Consider the following 19134-nt stretch of genomic DNA (forward strand, 5'->3'; position numbering starts at 1 on the left):
CTTGTTGTATGGGAATGCCCTCAAACACCCCATTGTAAAGAAAGGAGTGGCTGAACCTGAGGATGGAATTAAAAGCCTAGGATCTCTACATAGCCACAAGCAAGCTAAGTTGAACCCCTCTTGAATCCCATTCATCCTTATCTAATTCCTAGATTGTGTGCAAGGAACCTGAATTCCTAGCAGTGCTAATCATTAGTTGAGCCTATTCCTGTGCATAGGCATGAGTAGCAATTAATCAGTTTAATTAGACCTTCATGTGTAAACTTTTGTGCCTGACTCCCATTCCCCTTAAGGCTTAATTCCTGCCACACAGGTGACTTGCAGGACTGCCTCTCCCCCATTGTTTCGGTCTGCCCCACCAGAACTAATAGAAGGGGCACCTTTCTCAGGACTTTAAAGGGGAAAACACAGTGATCTCTTTTATCCTACTAAGACTCATGTGGAGTCGATTGATGAGTATAACTGGCTTAAAGTCAACTAGTGAGCCTTGCAATGTGTGAGGACTTGATGCTGGGTCTTCAGAGCTCAAATTCAACATTTTAACCATTACACTTTCTTGGTTCTTTCTATCTCTCATAGCTAAACGGTTGGATTCATACAAGGAAATTGATTCAGAGAATGAAAACTGGAAAAAACATTTGAGCCTCCCTTCCAAAGTTGGAGAAACAACCGCAGTAACACAGAGAAACAATGCGAGGTCTTTGCAAAGATGTCATAGTGCTCGGCCCCATTTTCAGGGACATGCAAGAAAGAAATATCAGGGTCTCTGGGGAATTGCTCCATCTCAGGTGGCATTTAGTAGCACCCTTGTAAGTATGACCTTTCACTTCTTTAAATTATAAAACCTTGTTCCTACAGCTGGTTTAGGGAAGGAAAAAAAGTCTCAGCTGTAACTGTAAGAAACAAAGGATAATATTCAGGTGTTCAATAGGTGCCAGTCACCAGGCAGAATTTGCTCTGAGATCAGGAGTGAAATGCTACTGGTTCGCTCCAGTTTGGGCGAACCGATAGCGATAAAAACTACTAGTTTGGGTGAACCGGTGGTAAAAAAAAAAAGCTATTTTACTAACCGGTAGTAAAAAAAAGGATTTCCTGCTTTCTAGCGAAGCTAAACTACGTGCCACAGCTGATCCCTCCCCCCTCACTGTTCTACTCTGTTTCGTGCACATTGTGCATGTGCACACCATGCATGTTTGGTGCACACGATGTATGCGCACGCAGCATGCCTTTGAAGCGCATACGTGCATGCAGCGCGCACTTGGCATACAGCGCACATGCGCAGCCAGCAAGCCAGTAGCAAACCGATTCAGATTTCACCCCTGTCTGAGATCCTATGATTATGTATACATATGTGAAGTAAACCTTTTGAGATTATTAATATGCTAGGTGCGGGATATGTTTTGCCTTATTTGAGGGGGTCATGTTTTCTCCCCACTGACTTTTTAAAATTAATTTTTATTGCTTTTTTAAAAAAAAAATAGCAGAAAAAGTAAAACAGAACAGGACCCAAAGATAGTTACAATGTAAACACATAGAAAAACTACATATAAAAAGTGGCTGAAATTTAAAAATGCATTTTTTTCTGTTGTATTTCCCCCTCTGTTAATAAGAGATTATAGTTGAACTTGAGACTTCAGACCAAAGCACATTCCTACAGTACATTGAGTCCTAGTGAGCAATAATACAAAGTAAATTTCGGCTTTACAAACAAGACAAATCTAGTCTAAAATTCTTCGCGGTATAGCAGCAATTTTATTTATTTATTTATTTATTTATTTATTTATTTATTTATTTATGTATTTTGTCACACAGTATATATAAGCATAAGCACGAAATAACTATACAATATATAAACATATATATAAGTATGAGTATGTAATAACTATATTAATTGGATATAATGAAAGGAAACAATAGGTCAGGAACAGTAGGCACGCTTGTGCTCTTATGCACACCCCTTACAGACCTCTTAGGAATGGGGTGAGGTCAATAGTAGACAATTTCTGTTTTAAAGATCAGTATCAGGAATAATAATCAGTCAGGAATAATAAGGAGGTAAAAAGAATAAGTAATAATTTAGCATGCCGAGAAGGCACAGGAGTTAAAGGTTAGTATAATGACACCTTCAAATATCTGTCTCTTAAGACCATTGACAAGAAATCAGGCGAGTAGCTACATTACTTGGCAAAATTGTATGTGAGCATGTTTTTAAAATATTAGGCAAAAATCAGGCAAATATTCCAGAGAGGCAAATGCAAATGAGAAGAACCATGTACATCAATTGGTATCAGTCTAAGCAGTTTATTGTTCTCCTGATGCAAATGTGCTTTTTCGGTTATGAGAAGAGAATTAAATATAAATATGGAGCAGTGAGAGCAAGCACCAACAACTATCTCTGCTGACTGTTGTTAGTTAAGATTCCCTGCATTTACACTTGAAGGAAACCCATACATTTATAACCAGCCCCCATTCCTTCCCAGCTTGGAGCCAGCAGTATTTAGCAAAATGTCTCTGCCATCCAGAAAATGATATCCAATTCTTCCAAAAGCAAGATGCAAAGAAGTTAAACTATGGAGTCCTTGGTGCTCTCTGAGGTTGTTTGTTTTTCTTGCAGATGTATACCAAACTAGGTAACATCATCAGGTTTGGTAATGAAACATTTGAAAGAAAACAACCTAGCTCAGGGACTCCATAGTTCAACCCTGAATATTCTCCTCTAGATGACCTATAATGCAGATGCAGGTAATAATTTTTAACAGTAGATCATACTTTGGGAAAAAAACCATTTCTTGGGCTTCTTGGGCAGAAACAGGCATGGCAGGACCTGATGTCTTTCCCATAAAAGGCTGGAGCAGTATTTTGAGGGTATGTTTTTCACATTTTAGAAAACTTGGCAGTTATTGATAATAAGCTAATCCTGTCTGAAGTTTTGTGCATCTATTTCCTTTCATGCGCCCCCAAAAAGCAAAGAGAAGAATCACAGTTCAGGCAGTTCACCACTGAAATTAGGAGCACAATCTTAAGAAAATTAGAGGGCCACATGTTGTAGCAATAGCAATAAGACTTTGCAGTCCTCTCTACGTGGTTTGCAGAGTCAGCATATCGTACCCAACAATCTGGGTCCTCATTTTAATGACCTCCGAAGAAAAGAAACCTATGTGTTATTGACCCCTGTTGAAACTGACACACAAACTGTGATCTCCGGGACCGCCTTCTGTTACCATTTGCCTCCCACCGACCAGTGCACGCCCATAGAGAGGGTCTCCTCAGGGTGCCATCAGCCAAACAATGTCGGCTGGCGACCCCCAGGGGGAGAGCTTTCTCTGTGGGGGCACCTACCCCCTGGAATGAGCTTCCTCCTGGACTTCGTCAACTTCCGGAGCTCCAGGCCTTTCGCCGCGAGCTGAAGACGTATTTATTCTTCCAAGCAGGACTGGCATAAAACGGATTTTAAATTGGATTTTAAATGGGGTTTTATATTATGTATTTTATAATTTAAATTATTGGCCATATAGAATAAGTTTTTTAAATTGATTTTATTGTATTGTATTGTACTGTATTTTATCTGGCTGTTAACCGCCCTGAGTCCTTCGGGAGAAGGGCGGTATAAAAATTAAATTATTATTATTAGTATTAGTATTAGTATTAGTATTAGTATTAGTATTAGTATTAGTATTAGTATTATATTGGACAATGTAGGGGTGAAATCCAGCAGGTTCTGACAGGTTCTGGAGAACCAGTAATGAAATTTTGAGTAGTTCGGAGAGCCCGCAAATACCACCTCCAGCTGGCCCCAGAGTGGGGTGGGAATGGGGATTTTGCAGTATCCTTCCCCTGCCACGCCCACCAAGCCATGCCACAGAACCAGCAGTAAAAAAAATTTAATTTCACCACTGGGGCCAAGGTTATATATGTGTTAGTGTATATATTCAGCAACAGAAGTAAGTTGCTCTGTTGCCTTGGTGCTTAGATTGGTATCGTTCGGTACAAATACAGTATTCTTGAAAACTTTATAACACCCAGCATAAGGTGTTATTTTTCACACAATCCTAATCCTGCAAATGTTTGTTTTAACTGAATAATATGCATTTCAGGAGAAAGATGTGACCCCTGACAACAAGCTGCTGATGAAAATGAAGAACCTCTCATGCCCACCTGAATCTTTGAAATCCTTTACCGCTGGAGAAACCACATCTTTCATCACAGACTTCTTTCTTGCTCTGACCCTCTGCAACACGGTAGTGGTCTCTACAGCAACTGAACCAAGGCAAAGGGTAATCTTTCACTTTGACTGCCTTGCTAGTCGAGGAAGAATGTTCTATTAATTTATTCAATGTAATAGTTGAAAGCATATGGCAACCACTCTCAAGCAGGCTAGAAAGAAATCTTACTTTATGATAAGGGAGAATGTTTCCCTAAAGTTGGCCTTCAGTAATTCTAGTTAATGTCCAGAATTCCCTACCTTTTTGTGTGAATTTAATCTATATCTGACCAAAAGGGGAGGAAAGGGCAAGTAAAAAAATAATTCACCATACAGAAACAAGTTTCAAGCAATTCCTTTATCAAGGACAATACAAAATAATAACATATAAATCAGTGGTGGGTTTCAAAAAATTTTACTACCGTTTCTGTGGGTGTGGCTTGGTGGGCGTGGCTTGGTGGGAGAGGCAGGAGTAGTATACTGTAAAATCTCCATTTCCACCCCAATCCAAGGGAAGGTGATTGCAAAATCTCCATTTCCTCCCAATCAGCTGGGACTTGGGAGTCAGAGAATAGATGGGGAGGAACCAGTCAGAATTTTTACTACCGGTTCTCCAAACTACTCAAAATTTCCACTACCGGTTCTCCAGAACTGGTCAGAACCTGCTGAAACCCACTTCTGATATAAATACGTTATGTAATTTTATTCATATTAAAAAAATCCACAATTAAGAAAAGAGAAGACTGACATTCAGCAGAATATATTGTTGGAATCTACAACAAAAGAAACACCTTTTGAGATGAATGAACCAATTCTATTTATTTTGTTCTCTAAATCTTTGGGAAAAAAATGAGAATATCAAAAAACCTGGATCAAATCCAAAGTACATCCGTTTTAAGAAGAAAAAGGTGAAACTAATTAAATTTACATTTTAAAAGAGCATCAGTTTCTTTCATTACTTTTTTATGATTTATATTCTCATGTTTAAAAATGAACTCACAGATTCTCTAAAAGTTTCTTCATAAAAAAAGGCTCCCCAATGCCTAAGTATTTTTTCTCTACTAAATTATGAAGAATAAAGTCAAAGAAATAGGTTTATTTTAAATAATACATTTAAGCTACCTGTGCTTATCAGTTAAAATATGCCAATTAAAAATCTCTAGCAAGCTTACTCTGAGAAAGAACAGCCAATGTTAATGAGGATCTTTTCTTCTGTGAAAAAAAGAAATCCTTTACCGCTGGAGAGACTTTGTTCTTAAAGAGAAATTAATATATTTAGCTAAACTGAATAATAACCTTAGGATATATTGTATTTCTTCATTATAACAGAAATATTAATTTATTAATTGACGTGGTCAAAATTTAGGTCATATTGCAAGTTTTTAAATTTTATTAGAAGATTTTTAAAAAGCAAGATAAATTTTTATTACGCTCTCCATAAGATCTTTATAGCATACTACTTTATCCTCATTTGGGGCATAAATTCCTCTTAAACCCTTACAAATAACTTTCACCCCAACAAATCTATTATGGTCTTCAGTCAATACAAGTTCTGGTTTCAGGTGAGGATTTAACCAAGTGATTTAGAGCCCCTCGCTGAGGGAGATGAGCAGTTGAGAAATATGAAATATATATAAATAACTAAAAAAATTTATAAAAAACAACTCCATTTCTTTTTTTTTAGTTTCTGCTGAAATAAATTCTTCAGACAGGTTTTATCACTTTTTTTCTGTGTGGCTTGTGGGAAAATTATATCTTGTTTTTCAAATGATCTTTTCTCTTTTGAGAAATAGTTGCTCCATTTATATTCTACATTAAACATTTGTAATCCATAATCAACCCCAAAATTTAGAAGAATCAATATGTATAGTACATAGTTTAGTATAATCCCTTTCAGTTTCTTATTGTACCTCCTGAAGGTTTTGTGCACTCTCATCCAGTGGTGGGATTCAAAAAATTTTACTACCGGTTCTGTGGGCGTGGCTTGGTAGGTGTGGCATGGATTGCTGGGCGTGGCTTGGTGGGCGTGGCAGGGAAAGGATATTGTAAAATCCCCATTCCCTCTCCACTCCAGGGGAAGGTTATTGCAAAATCTCCATTTCCTCCCAATCAGCTGGAACTCAGAAGGCAGAGAATAGAAGGGGCCAGTCAGAGGTGGTATTTACCAGTTCTCCGAACTACTCAAAATTTCCACTACCGGTTCTCCAGAACTGGTCAGAATCTGCTGAATATCACCTCTGCTCTCATCTGAGCCCTCCATTTGAAACACTTCCAATTTATCTTTAAATTTTTCTAAAAGTTCCTTCATTTTCTTATTGAGTCCCTTGGGAGAAGGGCGGTATAAAAATTTAATAAATAAATAAATAAATAAATAATTGCAGTTTTTCTGTGCATCCTATCTTGAAACTCACTTGTTTTGCAGAACTATTATTTTATGCACTCATAAAAGCCCTTATGGTTGAGCAAAGAAATATAATGTTCAGCTTTTTTCCTCCACCTCCCCTACCTGCTAAGCGTTCAACTCAGTGTAACCCAATAAAAGGAATTCTAGAAAATCATTAAGAAACTCTACAGTATTTGCAAGATGCTACCCCTGGATAAGATAAGCCTGGGAATGTTGTTTGGTCCACTTAATCATATTGTATATGCACGCTTTTTCTTGCAGAGTTTTTTAAAAAATAATCTTCTCCATAAATGTACATAGAAACTGGGTAGAATACACAAATGAACAACATGAAGCTGAAATGCAGTAAAATAGGTTGACTCATACATCTCTATCTTTAATTAATTCTGCCATTTACAGTGAATAGGAACTTCATTTTTAAAAAATCTGTCTTTCTACACAACAGTAGGAAAAAACATCATCTTAATGCAGAATGAATAGGCCATTTTTCAGCCTAGAACCACAGTGTGATTTCTTGCCCAAACTAAGATCTAATAAGAATGTTGTTACTGCATCATAGCAAGCAAGACCAAGACTCCCCCTTGGTGTCTGCATGCATAAAGTGGGAAGTGGGTTAAGAGGCAAAATTCGTATTGTAAATAAACCAAGCAGACAATTAAGGAAAACTGTTAATCACTTAACCACCATAGACCAGAAAAAAGGCACAATCATTTAAGAGTTGGGGTGTTTTCTGAGTCTTAAGGCAGTCACTTTTCCCCTTAAACCATTTACAGAGCTTAAAACACTGAAAGAGTACCCAGAAATTTCAGTTGCATCCATTCTGTCTCAATCATTTAAAAGGGTGCTATATATCCTACGAAACATTGTGTAATGGGTTTATAAGTATCACAGTTCCTAAACTGTTTGTGTAAAGCTTTGATTTTTATCTACATAAGGAAGCCAACAAAAATCCCCCTAATCGAGATGTCCAATTAATGAGCCCCTCGGTTTGAGTAATGGCATTACTTGGCACCTTTTCCATGTTTCCTCTGTTAATGTGAAATGGTCCAAATTTATATTAGCTGTGCTGCGGAATGTTTGCTTTAATTAATCCCAATTCCCTCTTTTCTCTTAAGGTTACGACTCCATCACTGATGAAGCAGTCAGGACTCTCCCTGGAGAAAATTCACCAGCTGTTCCAGTGGCTGAAATTGGCAAGCCTCAGCCAGACATCAGTTCAATCGAGTTCAGACTTAGGAGAGAGTATTAACACAGAGAGCAGCACTGCCTCTGCGGGATCAAAAATGAAAGACGAATGTCCTACTCAAAGCTGTTCCAGCTTAACGGATGATGAGAGTCTTAGAAGGGAGTCCTTCAGTGAGAATGACCTCTGTGGGGTTTCAGATCCCTCTCCAAATGAGATGAACTTTGCAAGCAGAGACCATGGGCCTTTGCAGGGAGAATTTTGTTATGAGGCGGAAAGTCCAGATGAAGCAGCTCTAGTCCACGCAGCCCATGCCTACCAGTTTACCTTAGTCTCCAGAACTCCTGAACAGGTGACTATAAGGCTGCCGGAAGGGACTCTTCTGACCTTTGACCTCTTGTTCACCTTGGGATTTGATTCCAGCAGGAAGAGGATGTCGGTGGTAGTAAGGCATCCCCTCACCAAAGAAATCATAGTCTATACCAAAGGGGCAGACTCCGCCATAATGGATGTATTGGAAAACCCTACCAAAGGTACAGAATTAATGAACTAGGAGGAAGGCATGGCTTGGATTGTTGAATAATATCTTCAAGATTTACAGGTTTCAGTTTGCAGCAGAAACAATAGACTTAGAAACCTTAGTAGTGAAAATGAGAGCAAGGGTGTTGATTTACATAATTAGAAAGGATATTGAACAGACTAATTAAGAAAGCCTACATTAATTTGTTTTTATGAGCACTGTATTAAAATGGTAAGAAACTAGCATAGTGATTCTCTAATAGGAGAAGATACTCAAACTGGTAATTTACAGTAAGCTCTTAATAATAGTAATCACATTGTAGGGCAAGGGTAAGGAACCCCATGACATGGGCAGCTTTGTGGCTACTACTTCAGCAGCCTAGCTAAAATGCCCAATGGTGAAAAATGCTTCAACAGCATCTTAAAAGCCTTTAGTTAAAAGCCTGGGTTAGATGCAGGGGTGGGCAGCTGGGGGTTTGCAGGGGTTCGGGAGACCCTCTAGCTAAGATTCTGTGCAGTTCGGAGAACCCCCAGATCCCACTCCTGACTGGCCCCACCCACCCCTCCCCGCCCCTCCCAGGAGTCCCCATGCAGCCCGTTTTGAATGCAGGTAAGTGCAGGACACCGTGGAGGCTAAGGGAAGGTGAAAAATGGGCCTCTGGAGCCTGGGGAAGTTCGAGGGCCTCTGGAGCCTGGGGAGGCTATTTTCCCCCACCCGGAGGCTTGAGAAAAGCCTCTGGAGCCCAGGGAGGACAAAAACGCCCTCACACCATGGTGCAGGAGGCTGAGTAAGCCACACCCACCATGTCCACGCCCACCCAGTAACCAGGCAGAGAACACCTTGCTAAAAATTTTGAAGCCCACCCCTGGTTAGATGTAATTAATAAGGAGCAACTTGCCTCCGTGCATGTATAAAGCAGAATCAAGCACCACGTGTAGGTAATGTTTAAATCTTGACAGGAAAGAAAGAAAAATGCCCACAGGGATTTTTTTTTGTGCCTCAAAAAATGTCTTCATTTTTGGCTGCAGAAGGGTACTTAAGAGGGTACTTAAGCATTTCTTAAATCTGTGGTGAGATTTCCTTTGTGTTTCACAGCTAGTGTGGCCATGGGAAAAAGGATAAGAGTGAGAACACAAACACAAAAACATTTAGATTGGTACGCACGTGACGGTCTGAGAACTCTCTGCATAGCAAAGAAGGTATTTCTTTTCTTTTTTTAATGGTAATAATAGCAATAATAATGACAACCATTTCAGTAAATGACTTGTTTTGGCACTTTGAGCCAGTTTCCCCCACCCCACCCCCAACCCCGATGGCAAATGCTTTGTTACCTAGATTAATTTCTTACGGTTCTTACTGCCCCCTCATCTGAATCATCTTAAAATGAAGCTAAAGGAAAGCAATACTCTAATCCAGTCTTTTGACATCTGTTCTTCCTATTACTAACTTCTGAATATCAGAAACATTTGCAATCAAATAGAGCTTCTCTGTTGTTTGTTGAAACATTTGGTACTCCAGCTAAGCTAGTTAATCATAGTGTAAATTACAACCTGCAGTTTTTATCCCACTTTAGTTTAGAAGAAGCATCAAAGCCTGCATAAACATTTCTGGATTGCTCCAGAGAAAATGATATGTGAATTACAGTCTTGGAAAAACGGGAAATGTGTTTGGAAGTTGTTGTTGTCAGTAGCACTGAGTGCTAGCTTGAAATATTAGGAAAATAAATATTTTCATTTTGGAACCCTTACCTGATAGGAGAAAGAAACAGCAGAAAGCCCAACATCATGACCTGAAGACATGCAGCAGCTGATTGGCAAAAGTCACCTGCCTTTAACAAATCCATCTTGCCTCTTTACAGTATGCACAAGGTGGAATGCAAAATAATGCAAAAAAAAAAGATGTTAAAGAAGGGACAATGCTGGGTATGCCAGAAGTTTTGGAAGAGAGATATTTTGCATTCTTCCTTCTGATAATAACAGAACTGAAAGGAGAATTTCCCCAGACGATCTTAAAGCCTGAGTAAGGTCATATGGGAGACTTCTTTTTTTCTTTTAAACAGCCTGATCCCACATTGTGGAAAGCTTTATAGGGGATAACTAGCACTTTGAACTGTGGCCAGAAACAGCTTGGAAATCAATAATGCTCTTGCAGTAAGGGAGATGTGCCCACTAAAACTGAAGGTCAATTGCCTGCCTGCAGCATTTTATGCCAATCAAAGTTTCTGAATCATTTTCAAAGGTTAGTTCGTTGCGATTGAGTTAATGGCTGCTCCTATATGATATAATGAAGACATGTATCATCATATAACATCTCCAGGAAGAGGTGCAGTTGGCACACTAGCTGTAGCTGTGCAAATGCACTCACGGCCAAAATGTGGGTAAAAAAGAATCACAGTTCTTTCCAACACAGATGGAATCCCTGATCCCCAATCTGTCTTAGACAGGAACATTTCCAATTTATTTGGATTAAGCTTCTATTTGTTGTTCCCTCATGTAATCCGTTATTGACAGTAGTAGGTATTAAATAGCCTTCTTGGATTTAGGTGGAAAAGACATACAGAATTACATCTCATCAGGATTTGGCAGCATCAGATGTCAAGAATGTGAATAAGCCTCCCAGAAATTTTAGGAGCAGTTTAAATAGAGTGATGGAGAAAATGAAATTCTGAGGAAAACTAATATCACCTTCCAATAACATCTTCTAGATAGTTCTGTATCACCATACACCAGTTCTCCAAGTCCCATCCTATACCAGAAAGAAACTCTGGAAGAACCTCTTAATAATAAATATTAAATGCTGTAATATTAGTATCACTAGTATTAAAATCATTTAGCATTCCAGCAAAAAAAAAGAGGCATTTCCACTGTCTGATCTTTGGTACATATCATTTGCCAGAGTGATACCAAACTCTGTCGATAACATTTGCAGTAATGTAATTAAGATATGAGACTTTTTATTATTATTCCAGATGAACATATTATGGTTTTCTTGCTCAACTGATACTATCTCATTGCTGTGGAAAATAAATACCAAAAGGCAGAACTCCTGCACTTTAGGACTGACTTTGTTATTAAACAGGTCACATTATGAGCAATAATTATAGCAATATAACTTATATATTATAATAGCAATAGCACTTAGACTTATATAACTCTTCACAGTGCTTTTCAGTTCTTTCTTTCTAAGCAGTTTACAGAATCAGCATATTACCCCCAACAATCTGGGTCCTCATTTTACTGACCTCAGAAGGATGGAAGGCTGAGTCAACCTTGAGCCCGTGAGATTCAAACTGCCAAACTGCTGGTAGCCAGCAATCAGCAAATGTAGCCTGCAGTACTGCATTCTTTTTAAGCACAGTGCCATCACGGCTCACAATAGCTTTGAAAAATACCCTATACTATATCACCTAACTTGGATGCCATTTATGAGTTGGGTGCCCCTTAGACTCAATCAAGGATGCTATTCCATTATCAATGCTGTAATAATTCCGTTTCTAGTCTCATTCATGGACTTTGTAACCATGTCCATGGTTTTATTTCAGACAGCACACTCTTAGGCTTGCTTTGATGATGATTCACAGTACAGGACTTCATCTATGCTTTATCCACTGAGAATCCTTGGATGTCATCTCGTATAATGCCTCTGAGGACAGAATAAAACTTCAAATTCTTCTCTGTCAGCTCAGATATTGGCATTCACAAGCCATAGCTCATCTCTTAAATCACAGTTTCTCCTACTGAAAATGCTTTATTTTCCTTCACTAGAATTTCCTTGTATTCCCAGAATTCTTATTAAAATAAAACATAGCTGTATTTTCTTCAAAATTAACTCAATTTTTAGGTCATAATACTTCATCAAATCTATTGCTTCAGGCTGTTTGTTTGTAATTTTGCATACTTTGTGCTCAGTTGGCAAAATACTATTAATTGCTACCTGACTCTATTTGTAATTGTGAAGTAACACTACCCTAACTTTTATAACCCATCATAGTTAGTGATAATGTATTATAACTGCAGTTGGTAACGGCAAATGTTCTAATGACTGAATCAGACTAGAGATGTTAATCTCCACCAGCCTAATGACAGCCATTTAATATTTTCACTTACATGTTGACTTTATACCATGACAGATTTTAAGTGAAGAGGAATTTCGAAAATGGCTCAACTTTCATCATGAGGCAGAAATAGCTATTGACAACAGAGATGAACTTTTGATGGAAGCAGCACAACATCTGGAAAGTAAACTCACCTTATTAGGTATCTTGAAGTATTTATTCGTTCTAGACTAATTAACCTGATAGTTGTGATTACTAATAACTTACTTATATCTGGCCCTAAAATTAATTGGAAATGACTCATTATTTAAAACAATTCTTACCTGTATGATTTGTAAAGAAAGGATTATTGCCATTTATCCATGCTATGCATTTGCAAAGCATAATCTCCAATATTAGTATAGTCATATTCAGTAGTTGGGCCACGCATGAAATAGACTTTGCGATCATTCTGTCATCCTATCTACGGAAATGGAAATCAGTATCTCAGTACAGGTTTGAAATTAGTGTTACCTGGTTCTGAGTCAAGGATAGCCAATGTACCACCTGCTTGGGCAGGAGTTGGACTACATGACCTACAAGGTCCCTTCCAACTCTGTTAATCTGTAATCTGTAACCTGCCAGTTGCACCTCAGAAACCCAAAGCATGAAATGACATCATTCAGGTGCACACTACAGCACATATGTCTTATATGTCATGTCTTCTGAGCACTGATGTAGACAATTTTGCTTCATTATGTTCTATTCTTGTGTCCTATGAAGACTTCTTTGCACCAATCTGGAATCCTATAAACTGTCAGTCACAGCTTAGCTATCCAGGTTTTATGCAATAGTTTGTATTCAATATATAATACTTAAAATTTTCAATAACGTTATATTGATCCCAGTAGGAAAGATGTTATTACTCTTTCAGTAATTATTTTCAATGTTAATTTAGTTGAGTTATTTTAATTCTGGAACATCTCAAACCAGGGAATATGATTTTCTAAGTTTTGTATTGAAACAATAGATAACTGTTTAGTAAATGTTTTTTTCAGTTAAACAGGTCAGCTTTCCATTAGTTTCTCTTTTATTCTTGTGTAAGTTTTGACCTTTTAAGCTCATCATCCAGAAGATAATGAAAAGCTAAAATAAATGTTCTTGTGCAATCCTATGCCTCATTGCTCCAGCAGTGGCGCACGTTATGTGTATAATGAATGTATCCGAACCCCATAGTGCATACAGAACAAACTCTTGGCATACAAACCATTTTGCACAAGCCAATTGTAGGAATAAAAAAGATGGTTTATATTCTAAAGTCCTAAAGAAGAATCTCTTGATCACAACTGTTTTGCAGAGCAATTATTGTGAAATATAACAGAAGTTAAATGTGGGATATGGGTCACTTTATCATATAGCAACTGTTTCCTAATTATTCCTAATTAAGGGCATAGAGCCTGGTTACTTGAGGGACTACCTGTCTCCCATCATAACTGCCTGGCGTGCTCTGGTTTCCATCGATTAAATACTGCCATTTATCTAGACCCCCATAAGTGTGCCTTCTCTGTGGCAGCAATCAATAACGCTGATTATTTCCTTTTCATAAGGAGCAACAGGGATTGAAGACCGATTGCAAGAAGGAGTGCCTGATACCATTGCTGCCTTCAAAGAAGCTGGAATCCAAACATGGGTATTAACCGGAGATAAGCAGGAAACAGCGGTCAACATTGCCTATTCTTGCAAACTTCTAGACCAAAGAGACACTGTCTTTACCATTAATACAGAAAGTAAGGTAGGTCCTAATGGCCAGCAGGGAGAATATCAGGGGTGGGCTGCTGAAGGTTCGCAGGGGTTTGGAAGAACCTCTAGCTAAGATTTTGTGCAGTTCGGAGAACCCCCAAATCCCATTTCTGGCTGGCCCCGCCCACTCTGGCCCGCCCCTCCCAGGAGTCCCCTCGTGGCCCGTTTTGGATGCAGATAAGTGCAGAACTTGGGAAGGGTGAAAAACAGGCCTACTGGAAGTTCAGGAAGGCCAGAAATGGGTCCATTTCCAACCTCCAGAGGGCCTCTGGAGTCTGGCTATTTTCACCCTCCTGGAGGCTCGAGAAAAGCCTCCAGAGCCCAGGGAGGGCAAAAACTCCCCCCCACCGTGGTGCAGGAGGCTGACTAGGCCATGGCCACACCCACCCAGCAACCAGGCAGAGAACCCCTTTGTCGTGTCCCACTCCTCCGCTGACGGCCGGGTCAGGGAAATCCGAATCAGGCGTGCCTCTGCAGCTCTGCCAAAGTCCTAGCAAAGTCCTCAGGGCAGGCAGGAGACCAGAAAGTGACTTCAGCAAGATATGTTTAGACTTTGCCTGACTCAGAGAATGCCAGAAAGCAGGTCCTTTATATAGGCCATGGGGTGTGGCTCTATGACTCAGCACTTATCCAGGCCTGCCCCTCCCTTCCTTCTGTTGCCTCCGTCTATCAAGTCTTCTGACGCGAGGGTCACTCCAGTCTGCAGCTGTTGGCAATTGACCTCCCTCAGGCTCACATGCTGTGGAGGAGGGGGAGGGGTCTAGTTGCTCTGTTTGCCTGGGCATGGAGCCAGAGCTGGGGGCTGGAGATACTTCCTCCTCTTCAGCCTGTCTGGGCATGGAGCCAGGGCTGGGGCCGGGAGGCATACTAGGACATTCCTCCGTGTTCGGAAGCAGATAAGAAGGCCCCGGCTGTGGTGAGATCGGACGAGACACAACACCCTTGCTAAAATTTTTGAAGCCCACCCTTGGAGAATATGCCATGATAGGTAAATAATTTCTCATGCAAACGTTCTTCAGAACAGGGTTAAATTGTGGAGGGGAAAAAAGAACTGAATCCAATGGTGTATTCCCATGGGTCAAAGAACCCATTTGTTCTCACCAGAAAGTTTCCATCCCATATGTATTCAAAATCTGTTCCAGCTTCATAGTAGATTTTGAAGATGTGGGAAGCGGTGGGGAGAGGTGCGGAGAATTCTCATTATATGAATCAATACCTGCTTATGTGCTGTACCATTGGATTCCATGTGACCCACTTCAGAACCCAGGGAGGTCTTGTGAATGCTAGCAACAAACTTTAAGATTTTAATATCATCATGTGCCTTAGGCAGTTTGCAAAAGGACTTGTCTCCACATGCTGTTGAGGTTTTGCTTGATACTTAATCATAGGCTTGCCATCTGTTCCTTATTTAAGGAAATTGATTCTTATTTAGAAATACTAAACTAAGTAATTCTTCTCTGAAATCACAAACGGGGTAAACCTACTTGCCAGATAATATTTCATTTACCAGTGATAAAGGCTATTTAATTCATCTGCAATATGCAATAAAACAGTACATTTAGTCGTGTACTATCTATGCAGTAGGGTTTATCTCAATGCATCAGCAGTGAACACATTGCAATTTCTTCTGAATATATACTAATGATAGCAAATATTCTATAGCATCGTTTTTTAACTTGGTGTCCTCTAGATATCTTTATTTATAATCCCAATCATACCAATCCATGGACTCAGATCTGTAGCTCAGGTCACCCATATGGATGATGTAAATTGTAATCCAAAAGTCATGATTTATATTGTAAAACATGAATATACAAGCTAAGAATTAGCAAAGAACAAATTAACAATAGAATAGAATAGAATAGAATAGAATAGAATAGAATAGAATAGAATAGAATAGAATAGAATAGAATAGAATTTTTATTGGCCAAGTGTGATTGGACACACAAGGAATTTGTCCTGGTGCATATGCTCTCAGCGTACATAAAAGAAAAGATACATTCATCAAGGTACAACATTTACCTATACATTATGAGGTGGGTTAAAATTAGCTTGGATAATACACCACATTCTCCAATTTTGAATTGTTACTAAATATTTGATCAAGTAACTTGTTGAATGACTTCTCTAAGTCAGCACTTATGTTCTTCAATTTATGTGGTAGTCCAATGGAATGAATGATTATAAGTAATTAAAAGCTTAGCATATACTGTTTAGTAACAGAAGAATTCTTGTTTGCAGCACCATGTAGCTTCATAACTTATTCAACTATTTTTTCCATAGGAAACTTGTGAATCACTGCTGGATATCATGTTGGAAGAGGTGCAGAAGGGTCGAGTAATTCCTAGAAAAATATGGAGTATTTTTGGCTTTAAGCTGCCATTTTCTTGGTCAGCCACAGGACTTCCAAATCCAATTATTGGACTAGTAGTTGATGGAAGAGCTCTGAATACTATTTTCCAAGGAAAACTTGAGCATAAGTTTCTTCAGCTTACAAAATACAGCCACTCAGTTTTGTGCTGCCGATGCACTCCCTTGCAGAAAAGCATGGTGGTCAAACTTGTACGGAATCAGCTGAAAGTGTTGACCCTTGCAGTAGGTAAGCATCATGTGCCATCAAGTCACTGTCAGGGCTTAACAACTACATAGATACATTTTCTCCAGAATACTCTGTCTCCAACCTTGCCTATCTTTTCACATTGTCTACCCATCTGGTTGTCTTGGTAAAATATAGGAATAGTTTACTATCGCCTTCTCCTATACAGTATAACATGATGCTTTTATCTTTGTCATTGTTACTAACCTGATCAATCTTCCTATATTGCTGCTGCTCAGTATAGGTGTCTGGTTGCTCTAGGATGTTCTTGAATGACCTTGCTGAGAATGTATATTCTTGGCAAACACTCCCAGCATTCTTTGCACATTTCTCCCAAGAACCTGTTCACACATCCTAGGGCTGAGGCCTAAGGTCACCCAGCTGGCTTTGTACCTCAGGAGGGTCAACAATTCACAACTTCTTTCTAGTCTGATGACTTAACCACATGGGCTGTCATCCATCCATCCACCTAACCATCCATCTATCCAAGCTAACTATTATCTATCTTCAGTGGGCTATAAGTAGTATTTCAGTGATAACATTGGAATGAATAGGGTTGATTTTAAAAATAAAATAAAATAAAGAATCCTTCCCAAATCTACTATTTCGTAGCAGTGTGATCTAAGATGGTGGATGGGAATATACAAAGATGAGCTATTCAATTATTAACTGCTGCTACTTAGCTTGAAATGTGAAAACTAGATGTTTACTATTGTCAAGGAATGAAGCAAAACTGTCTTACCGTACTATGTTTGGTTTTATGTCCAAATTATTTATGGATTGTGTACGGCCCAAAGGGTCCTACCAAACTGGTGAATAGACATTAAATTAAATAATATGACACAAAATGAGCAATTGTAGAATGGAAAAAAATTCCAACTTCACATTCAAGTAATGTGACAAGTTTGGAAATTGAATCTGGATTGTTTCCTAGGTTTCAGGCTAAGTTCAAGTATAAGAATGGGGTCTTAGTACTGTTTTTGATATGTCAAACATAACATATCATTAAAAAATTGCATGTTTCGGCTGAGAAAAAGGCAAAGTTGCTGAGGAAACTTATAAAGGAAAATGAAATAATTGTTTTCACTGTCAATGATTTATAATAAAGTCCACAGTGACTTGGAACAAAGTGAATGGGAAGAAGTTTATTTCTCTTGTTCATACAACTCAAATTTAGGCTCAAGCAATTGCAAGTTTCAAGGCAAACAAGAAGAAATATATTTTCATTTTATATCTAATTACACAAAGATGACCTCTGACATAAACCATATATTGCAGAATGAGAAATATGCTGAACAAATATTTCCCTTGCCTTACATACCATCTGTTCAGCCTACTTCTCAGTCCTATATTCCTCTCAAATATATATTTCACTCTTTTCTAGGTGATGGCGCAAATGATGTAGGTATGCTCCAGGCAGCTGATATTGGAATTGGCATTTCTGGACAAGAAGGTATGCAGGTATGCATAATAATGGAAGAATACCCTCTTGCCCTTGGCAGCAATTGCTAAGGTACATATTCAGAATTTTTAGGCGACTGCATAAGTATCTTCTGCTCTCTGTTATAACAAGGTAAGCAATATCCTTGAAAGATCAGAATGAAATGATTTGCATTTATAATGAACCAAATCATTTGTATGCTTACCTTGATTATTATTTAGGCATATGAACTTCTCCCATGCAAATGTTCAAGGCTATAATGCTTCTGACCAAACACATTGTGCAGCAGAAAAAAATAAGGAAGGTTGATTAACAATAAGAAACTCTTTCTCCTCCCCCTCCTCCATCTTTCCAAGGGGGGGTTAATTGTTTGATAGAAGCATCACTGGAAGCATAAGAATAGGCTTTCTTGTTGGTTGACACTTATGAACTCAGGCTGAATCACAACTCTGTTGTAATCCAGTAAAAACATAGCTGGATTGTCCAGCCTCTACCACTAAGTCCATTTTCTCTGTGCAGGACTACATGTGATGTGGAATTTTACTGGATTACAAGCAGTACTTGAGGACGTTCTCCTCAAGAAGTATTCAATGCTTTGGGTTGTTTCATCCAAGGTTGTTCTTATTATTTTAGAGTGGGATAGGCAATTTGTGGCTCCACCACTACAAGGGGTTCTCCAAGTGCTTGTTTGTTGCTCTCTGTTCCTCTGCTGCTGGACATTTGGAGAAGAGAAACATGCACAAACAGTACTGCATTAAAATAAGCAAGATGGCTTTAAAAAACAAAGGATCCCAAACTTTCACACAAAAATTAAGGAGAAGTGGAGAATTGTAGTTCCATCCAAATGAATGATATATTCCCACCCTCTTTCCCTCGTTATTTTAGAGTGATGTGAAGCCTCCAACTACCCAAAATTGCTTAGCCTAAGTCTAACTGTCATAAGATCAGTTTCTTGT

At 38.8% G+C, this 19134-nt stretch overlaps 1 protein-coding gene across 7 annotated transcripts in view; it reads left to right on the forward strand.

Moving 5' to 3' along the window:
• ATP10B (ATPase phospholipid transporting 10B (putative)) overlaps positions 1-19134 on the forward strand; it is a 70528-nt gene that overhangs the window by 37008 nt on the left and 14386 nt on the right. For 4 of the 7 annotated variants that reach the window (XM_058168605.1, XM_058168604.1, XM_058168608.1 and 1 more), the window contains 8 exons: positions 580-809; positions 4095-4274; positions 7721-8321; positions 9404-9507; positions 12438-12564; positions 13949-14133; positions 16425-16740; positions 18122-18198. In XM_058168605.1, the coding sequence (XP_058024588.1) occupies positions 580-809; positions 4095-4274; positions 7721-8321; positions 9404-9507; positions 12438-12564; positions 13949-14133; positions 16425-16740; positions 18122-18198 (1820 nt within the window). Of the gene's footprint in view, positions 1-579; positions 810-4094; positions 4275-7720; positions 8322-9403; positions 9508-12437; positions 12565-13948; positions 14134-16424; positions 16741-18121; positions 18199-19134 lie in introns of those variants that run through there. The other 3 variants (XM_058168607.1, XR_009153393.1, XR_009153392.1) reach the window with 3 other exon arrangements.

This window comes from Ahaetulla prasina, chromosome 2, assembly GCF_028640845.1.
Source record: "Ahaetulla prasina isolate Xishuangbanna chromosome 2, ASM2864084v1, whole genome shotgun sequence".
NCBI classification, from domain to species: domain Eukaryota; kingdom Metazoa; phylum Chordata; class Lepidosauria; order Squamata; family Colubridae; genus Ahaetulla; species Ahaetulla prasina.